Source organism: Hyaena hyaena, unplaced genomic scaffold (genome assembly GCF_003009895.1).
Source record: "Hyaena hyaena isolate Hyena2069 unplaced genomic scaffold, ASM300989v1 scaffold_113, whole genome shotgun sequence".
NCBI classification, from domain to species: Eukaryota; Metazoa; Chordata; class Mammalia; order Carnivora; family Hyaenidae; genus Hyaena; species Hyaena hyaena.
Window position 1 is genome coordinate 244,607 of NW_024080745.1, and position 19,646 is coordinate 264,252.

The 19,646-nt window shown below is 35.5% G+C and overlaps 1 protein-coding gene and 1 long non-coding RNA gene across 2 annotated transcripts in view; one reads left to right on the forward strand and one right to left on the reverse strand.

Moving 5' to 3' along the window:
• The window catches only part of EEA1 (early endosome antigen 1), a 120,164-nt gene that overhangs the window by 15,620 nt on the left and 84,898 nt on the right, over nucleotides 1-19,646 (reverse strand). Inside the window, exons 18-21 of the mRNA XM_039236606.1 lie at nucleotides 17,778-17,917; nucleotides 7,619-7,949; nucleotides 6,434-6,535; nucleotides 4,530-4,724 (exon numbers count right to left, since the gene is read on the reverse strand). Of these exons, the coding sequence (XP_039092537.1) occupies nucleotides 4,530-4,724; nucleotides 6,434-6,535; nucleotides 7,619-7,949; nucleotides 17,778-17,917 (768 nt within the window). The remainder of the gene's footprint in view (nucleotides 1-4,529; nucleotides 4,725-6,433; nucleotides 6,536-7,618; nucleotides 7,950-17,777; nucleotides 17,918-19,646) is intronic.
• LOC120234656 overlaps nucleotides 1-19,646 on the forward strand; it is a 79,080-nt gene that overhangs the window by 10,228 nt on the left and 49,206 nt on the right. The window lies entirely within an intron of this gene.

The window sequence follows — 19,646 nt, forward strand, 5'->3', positions numbered from 1 at the left end:
GAGCTCAATGCAGGGCTCCAACTCACAGATCATGACTTGAGCCAAAGTTGGCCACCCAACCAAATGAGCCACCCAGATGGCCCTGTAGAGTTATTCTTGATTCCTCTTTCCATCACCTCTTATCATCTAATCTATCAGCAAGACCTGATGACTCAAACCTCCAAATTAGATTTCCAAATCATCCACTTCTAATACTTTAATTCATTCTATCATCATGTACTGTCTGGACTATTACAACAGTTTTTCAGTGCCCTCTCTGCTTGCTCTTTTATCTGCCTGTAGTCAGACTGCACCATTTTCTGCTCAAAATTCTCCAACTGATTCTAATTATCCTTAGAACAAAGTATGTCATTCTCTGTTACCTTATAATCAATAAGTTTTCATGCATATGCTTTGGCCCCTGTTTACTTCTCTGAGCTCATTTCATATTACTCTTCTTCTTTCCCACTACACTGAATCTCCATTGGTCTTCTGTTTTTAGAAAATACCAAATCTGTTCTAGTTTAAGATCTTTGCACTAGTTGTCCCCTTGGACCTTTGTATGGACAGCTCTTGTCTTTCATGTGTCAGCTCAAATCTCTTCAGGGAGGCTTCTCTGGTCACTCAACATTTAGCAGGTCTCTGTCCCATCACTGCGTTCACATCACCCTGTTTAGTTTCTTCCCCCAAGAAAGTGTGAGCCTCATGAGAACAGGTTCCTTACCTGTTCATAGCTGTATCTCCAACACCCGAAATTGTGCCATGGCATAATATACGTGCCTAATAACATTTCTTAAGTGAATGAATGGCAAATAGATTGGAGGTGGAAAAGCCTGGAGTGACTATTAAGAAGCTATTATAACAGCATAGATAAGAGAACAAAATGGCCTGGACTAAGTCTGTGGCAGTGGGAAATGAGAAATGGGAATGGAGTCAAGAGAGCTAGGGAGCAGATTGACAGGAGGTGGTGGTAACTGCCGATGGAGGAAAGGGGGCTTGATCTCCCTGTATGTTATCTCAGAACACCACATGTCACCTCCTTTTCATTCTCTCACATTTAGATTCTTCATGATGAAGAACTCCTGTATGTCTTCTTTCATCTTGAAGACTATACTGCACTTATACATTTTCTTTTATAGAATACTACTGTTTTTCTTTAACTTTTCCTCCCCCCACAAATCTAGTTTTCTTTCTCCTTAATCACCTTCATAGTTCTCAACTAAGCCCTCTGCAAAGTCTCAGTAATGACCCTAAAAGCCCTTTGGGCTCATACTTGGGCCTTCATTATCTTTACTCTGACAGGCTGATTCATTCACTTAAAAAAAATTATCAATGGCTTATTTGTCGAAGGACGCAATTCTCTGACTTTGAGAAACTCAAATCTATTAGTGGAGAAGTCAATATAAAAGAAAAACAAACAGGTTGATGCAGTAGCTTGAGAACTGCTCTAACACACGTACATTCAAACTTCCAAAGAAGGACACAGGAGGGTCATTTACAATTCATCCTTCACAAACCGACCAGTTTTTGCTCTAAAAACAGGTCTGATCATATTCCTCCCTTCTTAAAAATCTTTAATCTTCCAATATTAAAACTTTAAGGTGGAAACAACTATACAACATCTACTGCGACCTGACTTCACCTGATCCTGTAGCCTTATTCTCCCCTCGCCTCTTCACCTACCATGCACTCCAACAGCTAACCTTCTATAACAATATTTTCTAAGTCTTGCAAACATTGCTAATATTGTTTTATCTTCTTGAAATGTCTAATTTCCTCTTGTTTAACCTTTCAAAATTATAATCATCTTCAAAGGCCCAGTTCAAATGCTGGTTCCTCAGAAAGCCAGTCAAAATTTCCATTAAGTTCTAATTTTTCTCATATTTCTGTTTAAGTTCTTGTTTCATTCTCCTTTATACGTTAGGTTTTTTTTTTCTCTTTATCTACCTACTTCCTCATTAAATTATAAGCTAATTGAGAGTTGGGGGCCATATCTTATTCATTCTTAATTCTCATAATAGATTTCAAATAAAATTGGTGCAGGGGCCATTGACTCATAGCGTACTTGCAGAATTCTTGATCAGTGGCTCTCAAACAATCATATCCAAAGTGTGTGTGTGTGTGTACGCACACATGTGCATTATATAAGTGCATGCACATACATACTCATACCTATTTAAACATTATCTATGATTTTCCTATTTCACTGTGGGCCAGTGATAACTGTCACAGACCATCACTGCATAGTCGACCATGCACACTGACACCCTTAGATCACAGTTTGCTATATTTCCATTTAATAGCCAACAACTACTTTGCTTCTATATTGCCCTTGGCACAATAGTAGGTATTTTAAATACATTTTCTTAATCTTTACAACAACTCTATGATTCTATTTAGCTCAGAAAGATAACCACTTCCCTGTGACCATAACCCTAAGGTGTGTCACATGAAATTTAAATTCAGATCTGCCCAGCTACAACCTATGTCCTTCTTTCCATGCTACACTGCTTATCAACAAAACCAAACTATACTTGCCTTTCAATGATTCTGTAGTTAATATAAGTTCATTTTTTCCTAAACTTTATTTATTTTGAGAGACAGAGAGAACAAGTGGTGGGAGGGCAGAGAGAAAGGAGAGAGAATGTCCAGCAGGCTCCATGCCCAGTGTGGATGGTGAGATCTCAGAGTAGTGACATCATGATCAGATCGTGATCTGAGCTGAAATCAAGAGTCAGACACTCAATGGACTAACCTACCCAAGGGCACCCAGTTACTCTAAATTTAAAGTCTAATTTATAGCAACTGACTACCCATCCAACATTCCCCAAAATGCCCTTCTCCCTGAATTTAAAAAGTGTGCTCCTTATTTTAGCATCCATACACTAACATAAATTAACTATAACCATGGCTGAATGCTTGTGTCACCCCCCCCCCCACCAAAAGTTCATGTGAAAGCCTAGATCCACAATGTGATATTTGGAGATAAAGCATTTTTTAAAAAACAATTTTTGAAATTTATTATTTTGAGAGAGAGAGAGAATCCCAAGCAAGCTCCACACAGTGCAGAGCCAGAAGTTGGGTGCTCAGACTTATGAACTATGAGCTCATGGCCTGAAATCAAGAGGTGGATGCTTAACTGAGTGAGCCCCCAGACTCCCCTGGATGTAGACCTTTAGGAGGTCATTAGCCTTTATAAATGGGATTAAAACCCTTACAAGAAGAAACACGAGATAATCTCTCTCAGCCTTATGAGGATACAGCAAGAAAGCATCTGCCTACAAGCTAGAAAATGGGTCTTCACCAGACACTGGATATGCCAGTGTCTTTATATTGGACTTCCTGGACTACATAACTGTGAAAAATAAACATTTGTTGTTTAAGCCACCTAGTCTATTGTGTTTTTGGTATAGCAACCCAAACTAAGATAACTATCAATAAAAACATTTCCTTTAAATCTCATAATTCTTAAGGTGTCAACTAATAAAGTCATGCAAAGCACAGGTATATACATTAACCATAAAACTAAAAGAAATCATACTGTAACTAATAATTTAATTAAAAAGAAAACGTGCTAAAAATAGTTGAGCCTTTTAATTCATGAAGTTATGATGCTATGAAGATTTAGGGAATACTTGAATATGAGACTAATAGATTTGGGAGAAAAGAATGACCTCAAGACATCAAATCATACAACAAAAAATATATTGTGATAATTACACCGATTTACGATTACATATAACATCAAAAATGCCCAGGCAAATTTGTCTACTTATTTATTAGAAAATTACTCTTTTGTAAAGTGGCATAATATGGTTATAAAAACAGTGGACAACATAAAATACCTATTTGCAAGGTTAATTTTGTTTCCTCTAGTAATATGATAGCCAACTCTTAATGACACGACATATTTTGTTTATTCTACATAATAGAGATTTCACTTCTCTCTTTTCCATGGACCAACTGATATGCACATACCAAGAGTAGGGAAAAGCTTTTTGCTCAGATATTAAGTACAATCCATTTTTGTCAACTTTGGTGGGAACTGTATTAAAACATACTTAAGAATAAAAAAATAGATGCATGATAACAAACTGGAATAGTTTAGAAATGGGAACCAATAGATGTAACATAAAATATCAAAGTTGTAACTATGTGAAACCTACACTCCTTAATTTTTTAAATACATGCCATGTTGTGGTTTTTGTTCTTATCTTCCCTTAATAAGGATAAGTTTTTAAGTTCCTTTAAATTTTTCTAATGCATTAGAAGGGTTATATAAATTATTCCCATCTCATTAAATGTTAATTTAAGTCTCATTAATGTTATTTAGATCTATCAAATCATTAGTACTATCATTTTAAATAAACATTATCTAAAAACATGGTTATAGTGAATGGAAATCCAGACTTACATGTTTAATTACATACTTAAGTGCTTTTATACATTAGAAAATACTTAGAAAAATTTTGAGCACATGTAAATTTTTCTTTGTTGCAACTCGTCACAAAGATTTTCTTCCCATAGAAAGTAAACAAATATATTACTACCTTCTGTGAAACAGCAGTTTTAATGTCTCCTTGGAGTGCTTCAATTTGCTTTTTCTTCTGTTCAGTTAATTGCTTTAACTCATTTATGTTCCCCTGAAGTTGCTCTTCTTCTTTTTCCTTTTGTTTTAAAGTATTCTGGGCCTGTGCAACTTGTCCCTGCACTGAACTGAGTTCCAACTTCAACTGATGAGAAGTCTAAAGAAAAGTAAAATCTGTTTAGCATTCATTCCATCAAGACACATTTATTGGGTACCTACTACATGCTAAGCACTATTCTAGGTAGAAACTACTAAGCCTGGTGGCACAGTGGATCAGTAGTAAACAAAGATACAAAAACAAAACAAAACAAATGGAGCTTTCATAACTGACACCATTCACTTTTAGATGACATGCTGGATTAGTCTTTAATATTTGTTTAATCTTATTTTCCTTTCTAACTTGTGAATTCATATTTGGATAGAGCTTGTAAATGAACTAAACTAGTATTACCCTGTATCTCAGAAAATAGGGATATCAACATCAATCTTTAGATTGCTGGAATGTCTACTGTCCTTCAAGAATATTCTCAAAATGCTAACTTAGCCTGATGGCCATGGTTAACCGAAAAGAAAAGCTCCATTTTAATGGAGCTTCAACAGTTTCCTTAGTTAGAGATCTGGGGCATATTGTGCTATGACTCTGTTTTTACAGTCTACCAGGATATACTTCTGTTCAAAATTAGGGATCATAAAAAGTCACACTGAGGTTCCTCTGTGGTCAACGTGAACTACTATGATCTCCCCATCCTTCCAGCCAAAGTTGTGTTTTCATGTTTTATGCATATTTCATTGTGAACCTAATTTGAGCACTGGACTATATTCAAAGTTAATTTTGAAAAGTTTCACTGCTACATATGGTGCTTCAGCTCATCTCCAACACAAAGGGAAATATTTTTGTGCAAAACAAAAGTCAGGTAGTGTAACAATAATGATGATTATAACATGATAACCAATGACAAAGTGACAGCTAACATTAGAGCATTTATTTATTTGGTCAAGTGTTCTAAGCACTTTGAAATATATGAACCCATTTATCTCATAATAATCCTATGCCGCAGATTGTGTTATTAGCCCCATTTTACTGCTGAGGAAACAGGAACACAAAGAAATCGAGTAATCTGCCTAAAGCAAGGTAAGTCAGCATCACTGCCAAATGGCACAGGCAAGTTATAAATCTGGACAATCTGGATTCAGAGCTTGGGTACTAAGTCACCCTCATTTTTCCACTCAAAGGCTGGCATCTAAAACACAGGTATCTTCTTTCAATCAACAACCAGACTACAATCACATAAGACTTCTCAGGACTAGGTTTTGCTGCTTTATCAAATCATATTTCTAGAAAAACTATACACCTGGATTCTAACCGCAAGAGGCAGGTCTTCTGAGAATAACAACTGTGTATTATACCCATCTATTTACTCATTTGCTGGTTTGTTTTTGATGGACAGCAATAAAAGCATCAACCATAAAAAAATCTATTGTTATACAACCTTTAACATATCATTAAATATAAATGTCCATGAAATAACCCTTAAAAATGTTATTTCTATTGAAAGCCTATCGAGATATTGTTTCAATCATAATAATGTACCTTAATCTAAATTATCTAATTATAACTTTACAGTAAAGTGATTCAATTAACTTTATTAGTGATAATCCTTTATTTTGGGTCTTTTATTATAAACTAGTTTAAATCTTTTTAGTAGTAGGTAGAACACAAATGAAAATGTTAAACTATCTTTTTGTGATCCATTATATTACAGAGAAATAAATTTCCTTTGATTTAAGTATCAGTATGAAAATATTTTTGCAAAGACAGAACTTATTATTCTTTATATATTTTGTTACAGAAAACGAAAATCTTACCTGCTTCTCTTTTTCAAGTGACTTTTTCAGTTCATTCTGTTCCTTAAGTGCATTTTCCGTCTGTATTTGAAGCTGATGCTTTAATTCTTTGCAAGATTTTTCCTTAAAAAAACCCAAAAAGCTATATTATGCAGAAGACACTTGTAGTAGGCTTAAGAACTCTGATTTAAACACTTGTAAGATCCACACATTGGAAATAAACTAGAATCATTGATGGTTCAGAATGGGATAGAATCATCCATTTCAGTTATAAAAGTGATAAATACTACAGCAGTAAAGGTAGAGGGTGGGAAAAGGTTAAGAGCTTCTATTATCAACCAACAGCAGATTACTCTGGAATTCTGTGGAATCCACATTTTCATGTCACAGAATTAATTATAATTAACTTGTCATGCTATTTTAAAAGTATAACAATCTTCAACAGAATGGAAGAAAGGAAATTTTTGTGAAAGAAAGCATTAAAACAATATATAAGGAATAATCACATATAACTTAAGAGGGAAGATGTACATATAGGAGATGACTTCTCCAAACAGAAAGAAACATAAAAGTAACATAGTAATACCATATATTTTTTGTGCTACTAAACGCCTTCACTGATTTTCATATTGAGAACAAAAGAATTTTAGTTTTGTTGCTACTCTGTTATTCCTGGTTAAAGTATTTCTGAGAACACATTCTCCGTTAAGAATTTTTTGAGACGGTGTGACTTTTTTTCCATATAGTTTAAATGTGGTTTATGGTTATCTCCAAGACATAGTGCTTTCTAGAGTTTTAGAATATTCAGTTGAGAACGAAAAAGTTTATAGTACCAGGATTAAAAGTCATCACAATCTTTCTGATCTTTTTCTGTTTTTTACGCAAGTGAATAATGTTTGAACCAGCAGCTATGTTCTCTGTGAAAACGTCTCTGAGGACAAACAGGAGGCAATCTCTCAAATCTAGCATCATACTAGCAATAAGGAAAAACTGTTTATTCAACTGAAAGTTTTCTGGGCCTCTGGAAAATTATACACACAAACACCAATATCTTTTTCTCAGGTTAAACAATCCCAGTTCATGTCCTCATAAGAATTAAGATCATTTAAATGCAGGATAAAAAGTCAACAGTAAATTAAACAGACAAACCAATACATTTTAAATAAAAATCATTTCTACCTAACCAAGTAAATATAAACAACTAACCAAATTTAATATAGCAGCTTTTCCTTTCTGATTTTCCTTTTCAAATTCACTTTTGGAGTTCTTCAAAGAATCAGAAACTTTTGATAAATTCTCTTTGGCTGCAGAAAGCTCTGTCCTTAGGGTTTCTTTCTCCATCTTCAGTTTTTGTAGTTCTGCTGCTGCTGTTTGAACTTTGTTATTCAATTCCTTGTGCTGCATCTTTGCATCTTGACTTAAATTTTCAATTTCTTGTTTAAGGATTTTTTTTTCTTCCTCTTGCTTAGTAAGCACTTGCTTCATATTTTCAAGAGTTTCAGATTTTTTCTGTAGTTCCAACTTTGTACTGGATACTCTAAATATTTAAGAAACAATTTTTTAAACAATGCATAATTTACCATTAAAAAGTAATAATTATTGAGTTTTAAAACTTCCTTGTGTAGCTCAGAAGTAAAAAAAATGATTAAACATCATAAAATTACACAACTGAAAAAATACTTAAATCTGATCTGATCATGAAACAGATGATTTTCTTTGAGTCAAATAAGTTAGTGGTAAAGCTAGGACCATCTAATCCTCCTGACTTAATCCAGTCTTATCTACTGCAATAGATGCCCCCTGAAAACTGTACATATAGAAGACCCTCTAACATACAGCAGACCCTCTAGTCTACAAGAGCCAGAAAAGCTTTTCTGTGCATCTTAAAGAACCTGCTCCCTGTGTTAGTTCCCAAGCATACAGAGAATTTTGCTTCTTTCCTTAAAAGCACACAACACATTATGTGTTTTTTAGGTATTAAACTTCAAAACATATTAACCCAGAAAAAGATAAAGCAAAAAAAATTTCATTTCAAGCACAGAGAAAGACAAAAGATTCACTTTAATCCTAGAGCCTAACAGATTATACAAGAGACTTGTTATCATTTGTCCCTTAACATAAATTTGCTACACCTGAATGAAAAAGCTACAAGAATAAGGAAATGAAGATATAGGTAAAAGAAAGTTAAAAATCTCTATTGTTTTGATAAAATTATGAATAAGATTATGAACCAAACTGAATGAAATTATGCACTAAAAGAAAAACAGGTTAAAGATAAGCCATTTTAAAAATGAAAATAAAACCAGATGCAAAGTAATGTTTCTTGAATACATGCTATCTCTGATGCTTTATAATCGGCATAAATTCAAAAATATGTTAAAGGGAGGCTGTTAAAAGATATACTAGTCACATATTTGGAGTTGGGTATTCATACAATACCAGAATATTTGCACTCTGAAAAATTTCAACTTTTAGTCCCAGAAACTTACTTTTACTTTCTAAGTGGCTAGAAAAGATGTGAGTTTGGTGCATTCATAGGATAATGCACTTCACTGATTTTCAAAGGTATAAATAGAAGTCATTATACTGGGGCACTTGGGTGGCTCAGCCAATCAAGTGAGAGACTCTTGATTTCAGCTCAGGTCAGGATCTCATGGTTAGTCATGAGATGGTGCCCCACATCAGGCTCCATGCTGGGCATGGAGCCTGCTTAAGATTCTCTTTCTCCCTCTCCCTTTACCCCACTCATGCTTACACTCTCTCAAAACAGATTAAAAAATTAAAAATTTTAAAAATTAGAAAAATCATTACGCTAATTTTATTTTACCTTCTTAATATAGTTATAATTCCTACCAAGCAACCCTAAATTAGGACTTGATATATATTACTATGCTACTTATCTTTCCCATAAGTAGTTATTATAAAATTGTAAGATTATGTGAACCAAAGAAGGCAAGAGAGAAATAAAGGCTTTCATGGTCACTATAAAACTTTATTTTTAGAAAGGACACTAAAGTGGGGTGCCTGGGTTGTTCAGTCAGTTAAGTGTCTGACTTCGGCTCAGGTTTTGATTTCACGGTTCCTAAATTCGAGCCCCGTGTTGGGTTCTATGCTGACGGCTCGGAGCATGAAGCCTGCTTTGGATTCTGTGTCTCCCTGTCTCTCTGCCCCTCCCTCACACTCTGTCTCTCTCGGTCTCAAATATAAATAAACATTAAAAAAAATTTTTAATAAAAAGTAAAAATGGTACTAAAGTAATAAACCCACAATCAGAGCTGGAAACTTTAATACCTCCTTCTCAGAAATTGACAGCACAACCAGAGGAAAAAAGTGGCAAAGATATAGAAGGCTAAACATTACCTGGAATGAATAAGTCAAGGGAGCAAAAAGTACAGAACGGGGAATATAGCTAATGGTACTCTAATAGTGTTTTCTGGTGACAGATGGTAGCTACCATTGTGGTGAACATAGCATAACATACAGAGATATTGAATCACTATGTTGTACATCTTAATGTAACATGCGGGAGTGCTGATGCATAGGAGCACATGTACCCCAATGTTCATAGCAGCACTCTCAACAATAGCCAGAACATGGAAAGAGCCTAAGTGTCCATCAACTGATGAATGGATCAAGATGTGGTTTGTCTATGCAATGGAATATTACATGGCAATGAGAAAGAATGAAATCTGGCCATGTGTAGCAACATGGATGGAACTTGAGGGTGTTATGCTGAGTGAAATAAGTCAGGCAGAGAGGGACAGATACCATATGTTTGCACGTATAGATGGATTAGTAGGAACTTAACGGAGGGCCATGGGTGAGAAGAAGGGGAAAAACAGTTGGAGAGAGGGAGGGAGGCAAACCATGAAAGACTCCTGAATGCTGAGAACAAACTGAGGGCTGATGGGGGTGGGGGAAAGGAGAGGTGATGGGTATGGAGGAGGGCACTTGTGGGGATGAGCACTGGGTGTTATATGAAAACCAACTTGACAATAACTGTTTAAGGAAAAAATATAAAAGAATCATGCAATAAAATTTTTTTAAAAAAATTAATGTAACATTGTGTGTCAAATATATTCAAACAAAAATAATTTTTTAAACATTATCAGCCACCCTGGCTTAGTTGACATTTATAAAGCACTTTATCCAACACAGAATACATGTATGTGCACATGGAAAATTAACCAAGATAAGCCATACAGTGGGCCATAAATAAGACAGTTTGAAAAGTTAAATTTTAGGGGCGCCTGGATGGCCAGTTGGTTACGTGTCCAACTTCAGCTCAGGTCATGATCTCGCGGTTTGTGAGTTCAAGCCCTGCACTGGGCTGTGTGCTGACAGCTGAGGGCCTGGAGCCTGCTTCGGATTCTGTGCCCCGCCCCCTTCTCTCTCTGCTCCTCCCCTGTTCGTGTGCTCACGCTCTCTCTCTCAAAAATAAGTAAACATTAAAAAATTTTTTAAAAAAAGAAAAGCTGAATTTTACAGAGTATGTTCTCTGTTCACAATGAATTTAAATTAGAAGTCAAAAACTGTACGCGATCTAAAAAAATTCCAAATATTTGGAAAGTAAACAACATACTTCTAAATAACCCATGCATCAAAAAAAAAATCACAAAGGAGATTAGAAAAAATATTAAACTGTACAGTAATGAAAATACATCATAAGATGAGAGTTGGAGGGAGAATTGAATATATAGATGTAGGTGGGCCTTGGGAAATGGGAAACTTTCCCTGTTCTTTGGGCTCAGCCCTGGGATCAGGGATGAGGTTTAATCAAATCCTAGATGTATTTCCCTGGCTCTTTTTTCTTAGGTAGTACAGTAGAAATGAAAGACCACATAAAAAACATTTCCATAAAGTATATAGGCAAAAAAAGACTTCAGTATTAAAAGGTTTCCTTACCTCAAGATGATGTAAAAGCCTCTGAGTTCTGAACCATGAGATTAGAACACAGAATAGAAATGGGCCCATTTACTGTGAACCCATTAAAAACAGAAAGAACCACTGGGCCCACAGGGATCTTGAGAAGGAGAATAAGAACTAACTCAGAGGTATCTTCATGGACTGATGATTGGGTACCAGAGGTGAGAAACTACACAGCGGGTGATATGAAGGATCAGATATGCTCCCCAAATACCTGCGCACTGGAAACTATGATGCGAACAGTGAGAAGGAATGCCATTTAAGGTATCCAATGCATCTCTATATCCTCAAATTCAAAGCATCAGGATCCACTCTACTTGTGAAAACAAAAAATTTTTCATCATCACTCCCAAAGACAAAACCATGAAGGTATCAGGTAATTATTATCAATCTGATGGGTTTTATTTCATTTCCCTAAAGAGTACCTCTCCCAGGCTCTCAGCTTCCATCTATACTACTCAGAGTCAAAAATCTTCATACCTTTGTTAGAGATCAAGTCTGTCAACTCAGTCAGAGTGGGCTATTTGGCATCTAAAGGCAAAGTGTACTGAAATGTTACAAGCCCTCAAAAGCCCTCCAATGGGGTCACAAGCCCTCCCATGAGACATTCAGATGAATTGGGTGGAACTGATTTTTATCCATCAAAATTCTAGTGAGTAATGTGTCCACTGAAGATCTTATGGCAAGACCCAATCTAAGCATCGACATCAAGAACAAGCTAAAGAGACTATTTCTTAGTAGTGAAGAAAAGATACCCCATCTTGGTACCTTTTAAATGACTATTTAGGAATGTCTGGAAGCACATACCCTCTCTGCCACCGACATTTGAAATTTCGTATATCATATACCAATTAATATTTTAGATCCTAATATCTTCTAAACTAATCCATCTTTTAAAAAAAATTTTTTTAATGTTTTATTTATTTCTGAGAGAGACAGAGAGAGACAGCATGATTAGGGGAGGGCAAGAGAGGGAGATACAGAATCTGAAGCTGGCTCCAGGCTCTGAGCTAGCTGTCAGCACAGAGCCTGACGTGGGGCTCGATACCACAAACTGTGAGATCATGACCTGAGCCAAAGTCGGACACTCAACCAACTGAGCCACCCAGGTGCCCCTAAACTAACCCATATATACTCAGAGCTTTCATGAGCCATTAAGCACTTAATGCAAACTAGAAAAAAAGACAATCTTCTTCAAGGTAATTTACTCCATCTGTTGAAAAACTGTCACATTATATTGATTTCACTAAACTAAGGCATGCAACTACCATCTGCAGAATGCCTGACATCTGACATTAACAAAATACAAAGAGGGTGAAGAACTGGGAAAATGAAACAGATACTACAAAAGGTAAACAGCCACAGAGAAGGTTTCACATTAAAAAACTATATAGAGAAGAGCAAATGAAACCCAAAGTCTAAGGAAGAAAATACTAAAGAGAAGATGAGGAATAAATGAAAGAGAAAAGTTACAAAATCAAAGCAAGGTTCTTTTAGAAAATTGATAAACCCCAAATTAGACCGATCAAGAAAGAAAAAGAGAAGACAAATTACTGCTATTAGTAAGATATTACTACAGACCCTACAGACCCTAAAAGTATAATGATACTATGAACATTATGCCAATAAATTTGAAGTTTAGATGAAATGGATAAATTCCTCCAAAAACACAAATTACCAAAACTGACTCAATTAAAATGATAGAAAACAATAATAGCCCTATATCAATAATTTATATCAATAAATAAATTGAACTCCAAATTAAGAAGCAATGCAGAGAGAATTTCAGACCAGTTGGTTCATTGGTGAATTCAATAAAACATTTAAAAGATAAATAATACTCATCACCCACAAACTCTTTCAGAAAAGAGAGGAAGAGGAAATATTGTCAATTTATTCTTAAGACCAACATAACCATGACTCCAATAACCACGGCAATGATATTAAAAGAACACTGCAGACCAGTAGTCCTCATTAATGCAAAGAAAATTCTAAACAAAGTATTAGCAAGTCAAATACAGCAATATATAAAAAGAATAATACAAGATGATCAAGTGGGATTTATCCTAGGAAAGCAAAGTTGGTTTAATATTTAAAAAGCAATCAATGTAGAAGAAAACGAAAGCGGGAGGCATCACCATCCCAGACTTTAGTCTCTACTACAGAGCTGTCATCATCAAGACAGTATGGTACTGGCACAAAAACAGACACATAGACCAATGGAATAGAATTGAGAACTCAGAATTGGACCCAAAAGTGTACAGCCAACTAATCTTTGACAAAGCAGGAAAGAGTATCCAATGGAAAAAAGACAGCCTCTTTAACAGATGGTGCTGGGAGAACTGGACAGCAACATGCAGAAGAATGAAACTAGATCATTTTCTCACACCATACACAAAAATAAACTCAATATGGATAAAAGACCTGAATGTGAGACAGGAAACCATCAAAACCCTAGAGGAGAAAGCCGGAAACAACCTCCTTGACCTCAACCGCAGCAATTTCTTGACACATCCCCTGACACATCCCCAAATGCAAGGGAATCAAGAGCAAAAATGAACTATTGGGGTCTCATCAAGATTAAAAGCTTCTGCATGGCAAAGGAAACGATCCATAAAATAGGCAACCAATGGAATGGGAAAAGATAGACCACACTGAGACACCACCTCATGCCAGTCAGAGTGGCTAAAATGAGCAAATCAAGGACTCTAGATGCTGGTGAGGATGTGGAAAAACGGGCACCCTCCTACACTGTTGGTGGGAATGTAAACTGTACAGCCCCTTTGGAAAACAGTGTGGAGGTTCCTCAAAAAATTAACAGTAGAACTCCCCTATGACCCAGCAGTAGCGCTGCTAGGCATTTACCCAAGAGATACAGGAGTGCTGATGCATAGGGGCACATGTACCCCAATGTTCATAGCAGCACTCTCAACAATAGCCAGAACATGGAAAGAACCTAAGTGTCCACCAACTGACAAATGGATCAAGAAGATATGGTTTATCTATACAATGGAATATTACATGGCAATGAGAAAGAATGAAATCTGGCCATGTGTAGCAACATGGATGGAACTTGAGTGTGTTATGCTGAGCGAAATAAGTCAGGTGGAGAAGGACAGATACCATATGTTTGCATGTATAGGAGGATTAGGAGGAACTTAATGGAGGGCCATGGGTGAGAAGAAGGGGAAAAACAGTTGGAGAGAGGGAGGGAGGCAAACCATGAGAGACTCTTGAATGCTGAGAACAAACTGAGGGCAGATGGGGTGGGGGGGGAGGGAAAGGGGGGTGATGGGCATGGAGGAGGGCATTTGTGGGGATGAGTACTGGGTGTTATATGGAAACCAACTTGACAATAAACTATTAAAAAAATCCATGTAATTCACCCTATTAACAGAATAGAGGAGAAAAAGCATATGATCATAACAACAGATGCAGAAAAAGAAGTTAATAAAAAAATTTAAGAAAACTAGTATAGATAGGAATGTGTTTAATGTGATAAAGGAATCTACAAAAAACCTACAGCTAATCTCAAAATTAATGATGAAGTATTTCCTGTTTCCTGCTCAAGGCTGGGAACAACCCAAGGATATCCACTATCTTTTTACATTCACTGGAGGTGTTAGCTAGCAGTAAGTCAAGAAAAAAAAAATCCTAGACATACAGACTAAAGAAAAAAATATATAACTTATTAATTCACATATACCAAGACTGTCCACTTAGAAAATTCTAATACCTCTACAAAACAAAAATGCAAACTTAACAAGGCTAGACAGTAGTAGGTCAATATGTAAGACTCAACTGTATGTTTATACTAGCCACAAATGATCAGAAAATTAAAATTAAATTTAAGAAACATTTCCAGGACACCTGGGTGGCTCCGTCAGTTAAGCGGCCAACTTCAGCTCAGGTCGAGATCTTGTGATTTGTGGCTTTGAGTCCCGCATTGGGCTCTGTGCTGACAGCCAGCTCAGAGCCTGGAGCCTGCTTCAAATTCTGTGACTCCCTCTCTCTCTGTCTGTCCCTCCCCTGCTCATACTCTGTCTCTCAAAAATAAATGCTAAAAAAAAAAATTTCCACTTACAATAAAATTGAAAAACATGAAGAATTTAGGATTAAATTCAGCAAAAGATATTCAAGATCCCTATTTTAAAAACAACAAAATGTTGATCAGAGATATTAAAGAAGACATAAATATTAGACATATACCAGGTTCACAGATTAGAAGACTCTGTATTGTTAAAACATTCATTCTCCCCCAAACTGAACTAGAGATTCACTGAAATTCCAATCAAAACCCAACAATTTTATTTGCAGAAATGGACAATATTAAAATTTATATGGAAAAGCAATAAACTTAAAAGAACCAAGACAACCTTGAAAAAGAAGTAAGTTGCAGGGCTGATACAACTTGATATCAATACCTATACCAAGAAGCTACAAAAGTCATAATAGGATGGTACTGGTGTCAGGATATCATAGAGACACACAGACCAATAAAACAGACTAAAGCCCACAAATAAACTCACACATATTAGGTAAACTGCTCTTGAAAAAGGCATCAAAGGCCACTCATTGGAAGAAAGAAGTTTTATCAACAAATCGTACCAGAAAAACTTAACAATGTATGGGGGGAAAAAAGGCGATCCTGGACTCCTTCTCAGATCTCTCACAAAAATAAGTTCAACACAGATCCTAGACCTAAATGTAAAAACTGAAACTGTAAAACTTCTAGAAGAAAACGTAAGAGAATTCTTCATAAACCTTGGGGATAGGCAGAGGTTTCATAGAAAGGACAGAAAACATTAAACATAAAATAAAAATAAGTGGCAAATTGAGCTCAACCAAAATTTAAATCTTTTCACTGAAAGATATTACCAAAAAAAAAAAAGAAAAAAAAGCTGTTAGGAAAAGTCTTGATAATCTATTTGTCTGGTTAGCTCGCTGGCTATCTGGCAAAGGATTAGTACTTTGCATATATAAAGAACTCCTACAAATTAGTAATAAAAAGACCCAATGGGGGAAAAATTTTAATAGGCAAAATAATTTAACAGACACTCCATAAGAAATGAAAATTAAACCCACAATAAGACACCATCTCATCTTCAATAAATAGCTAAAATTAAAGGACCAACAACACCAAACACTGGCAAGGATATGAAGCAATGAAACATTCCCAGTAGAAGTATAAAATGGTACAGCCACTTTGGAAAAAGGTTTCACAGTTTCTCAAGGAGTTGAACATATAGCTACTCCACCATGGCCCTGTAGTTTAACAAAAATGCTTGTATAAGAATACTGATAGCATCTTTATTCATGACAGCTAAAAACTGCAAACAACCTAAAAATACTCACCAACAGAAAACAGATAAACTATAGTCCATTCAGTGGAATAATATCCAACTATATAGACGAATTTAAAAATAGTACATTAAGTGGGAAAAAAAAAAGCCAGTCATAAAAAAAGAACATACTTGTGTGATTTAATTTCAAAAACACACAACATTAATCTATGAAGACTGAAATCAGAACTGTGGTTTTCTACAAGGTATTGACTAGAAGGGCACCTGAAGAAACTCCATGGGTATGAAAATATTGTGGGTGGGAGGGCATATTATTATACAGAGTATACACTTACTAAAACTCAAATTGTGTATGTAAGATCTGTGTATTTAACAGTATGTAAATTTTACCTCAATAGTTTTTGAAAGGTACATTGATTCTGGTCTTTCCCTTGTGTTCACAAATACAATCTGCTGAGATGCATCACAAAGCTAAAATAAATTATTTCTTACAAGAAAGTATACATTGCCTACGTGGTATAGTACCTCAAAGCCTAATTGTTCTTGAGTGATATATATATATATATATCATATATACACACACACATATATATATATAAATACTCCTCTATTTGTTAATTTCGCATTAATTTATTCAAATCAGTGAACAACTCAAAACAATTGCTTTAACCCAGAGAAATGAATGTCATATTACTGTTGAAAAGAGACTAGATGAACCAAATTCGCAATCCTTTCTAGTGAAGGTAAATTTAACCATACTATAATAGCTTTATTTTTCATTCATATTAACATCAGCAGATTATAGAATCAATACAAAATAACCATTTAATAAATCTTTAAGCACTGTGGTAGCAAAACTGAAATCAGAAGACTTTTTGAAAATGTTTAAGAGAGAAAGAGAGACTGTTACGCATGCACACAAACGCGCGTGCACATGGTGGTGAGGAGAAAGAATCCCAAGCAGGTCCTGTCAATGCAGAGCCCCACACAGGGCTCAGTCCCACAAACCATGACATCATGACCTGAGCTGAAGTCAAGAGTGGGACGCTTAACTGGTTGAGCCTCTCCAGCGCCCCTGAAATCATAAGATTCTAATCCTCAGTTTACAATCCCCTCCCTTAAAGAGTTTAGCTTACATTTCTTTCTCCATTTCAAGTTGCTTCCTCAGTTCTGTGGCTCTAAGCTCTAAATCTGTATTCAGCTGTCTCTGCAAGTGCAGGTCCCGCAAAGCCTGCTCCTTGCTTCCTTTAACTTCAAGAGCATCAGCTTCTAGTTTCTATGGAAGAAACAGAACACAGCAACCATTTTAATGTCAATAATTACCCATCTATTATTAAATATAACATTTTTGTTTATACTCAAATTGGTGTTGACATAACACAGAATAATAACCCTAAAATATTTATGTTATAATAAAAAACACGTTTTCCATTCTGAAGCCACTACTGAGTAAAGGAACGATTTATTTTGGAATTTTTCAGAGGACCCACCAGCAGGCTTTGTACATGCCAGGCAGTCACCAAGTTTCTACTTTTTAAAATTAACTCAAAATAAGAGAAAATCCTTAAGATAATTGTGTCTATTGCTAGGGTAAAAGTTATTAACTCAGTATGAAAAAACTAGGTAACAGGCTCATCATACATAGGCTCACTTAACATGTATTACCCGTTACATCTAGTAAACAACACTGAAGTAACTGTAAATATTCAAAACTAAAATGGAGTTGTCATATCATCCTTCTCCTTAATACCTATTGTCCCTAAATATAAAGACAGCTAAATTCCTGGCATTGCATCTTTAAATTCTTTTTTTTTTTTTTTTTAATTTTTTTTAATGTTTTCTTTATTTCTAGGAGAGAGAGAGACAGCTGTGAGCGGGGAAGGGTCAGAGAAAGAGGGAGTCACAGACTCTGAAACAGGCTCCACGCTCTGAGCTGGCAGTCAGCACAGAGCCCGACGCAGGGCTCGAACCCACGAACCGCGAGATCATGACCTAAGCGAAAGTCGGACGCTTAACCGACTAAGCCACCCAGGTGCCCCGCATCTTTAAATTCTTGGTTTAGAGACTGTTATTCCTCTCAGTGTAGGTTCTGTCTCATACATATACATAGAGCTGTGTGCATTTTTGCAAATCTGCAAAATCAAACTGTTAAATATAAAGTTTGAATATATATGAGTAATTCGTTTTCTTGTATAGTTGTGATAATTTTGTACCCTAAATATTTTATAAACCAACCTAGGTATCTAGAGTTCTTATTCAACTCTTACAATAGATATTTGATGTAATTGTAAAATTTTGTAACAAATAATTACATAAAACATATGGAATACTTCCTAAAATAGTTACCCAATGTTGAAGATCTGATAATCACAAGAGACAATCTTGGTTCTAAACAATTATTTGTAAAAGATACCCACAGAGAATTCTCATGAGACACTTTTTGGTAAAACGGTTCTTCTGTTCTTTTCAAATCATTACAAAAAGTAATTTGTCATACTGTCATCACTGGCCATAAAGAAAAGAAAAAGAAACTCATAAACAATTGTAAATGTAATTCTTCGTCCATGTTGTGTTGGTGTGGCTATACACACATACATGTACACAGCCAACAGTTCTACAGAAGTATTTCTTCTGTATGTGAAGTATAACTTGCGTACATATATAGTAATTTGAGAAGTATTTGTTTAGTTGATAGTAGATCCCATCTGAAGGACAAAGGACTCAGTTGTCAAACCCTTGTCTGATAGGTCTACTCAATTAATCTCTTTAGTACATCAACACTTTCACTTGGAGTTGAAGTAAAGAAGCAGTTTCCCACAGCATAAACTTATTATTAAACTAAAAACAAAATCCAAAAGGTATACATGTAAAGTTTAAAAAGTGAAGAAGTATGTCATATATGAAATGTATTCTGAAATAAGGAAGAAGGAGATAGAAATGAAGGAACAGAAGAGGCTTCATAACAACAACAACAACAATAAAATGTTAAGTTCCTTGTCATTACA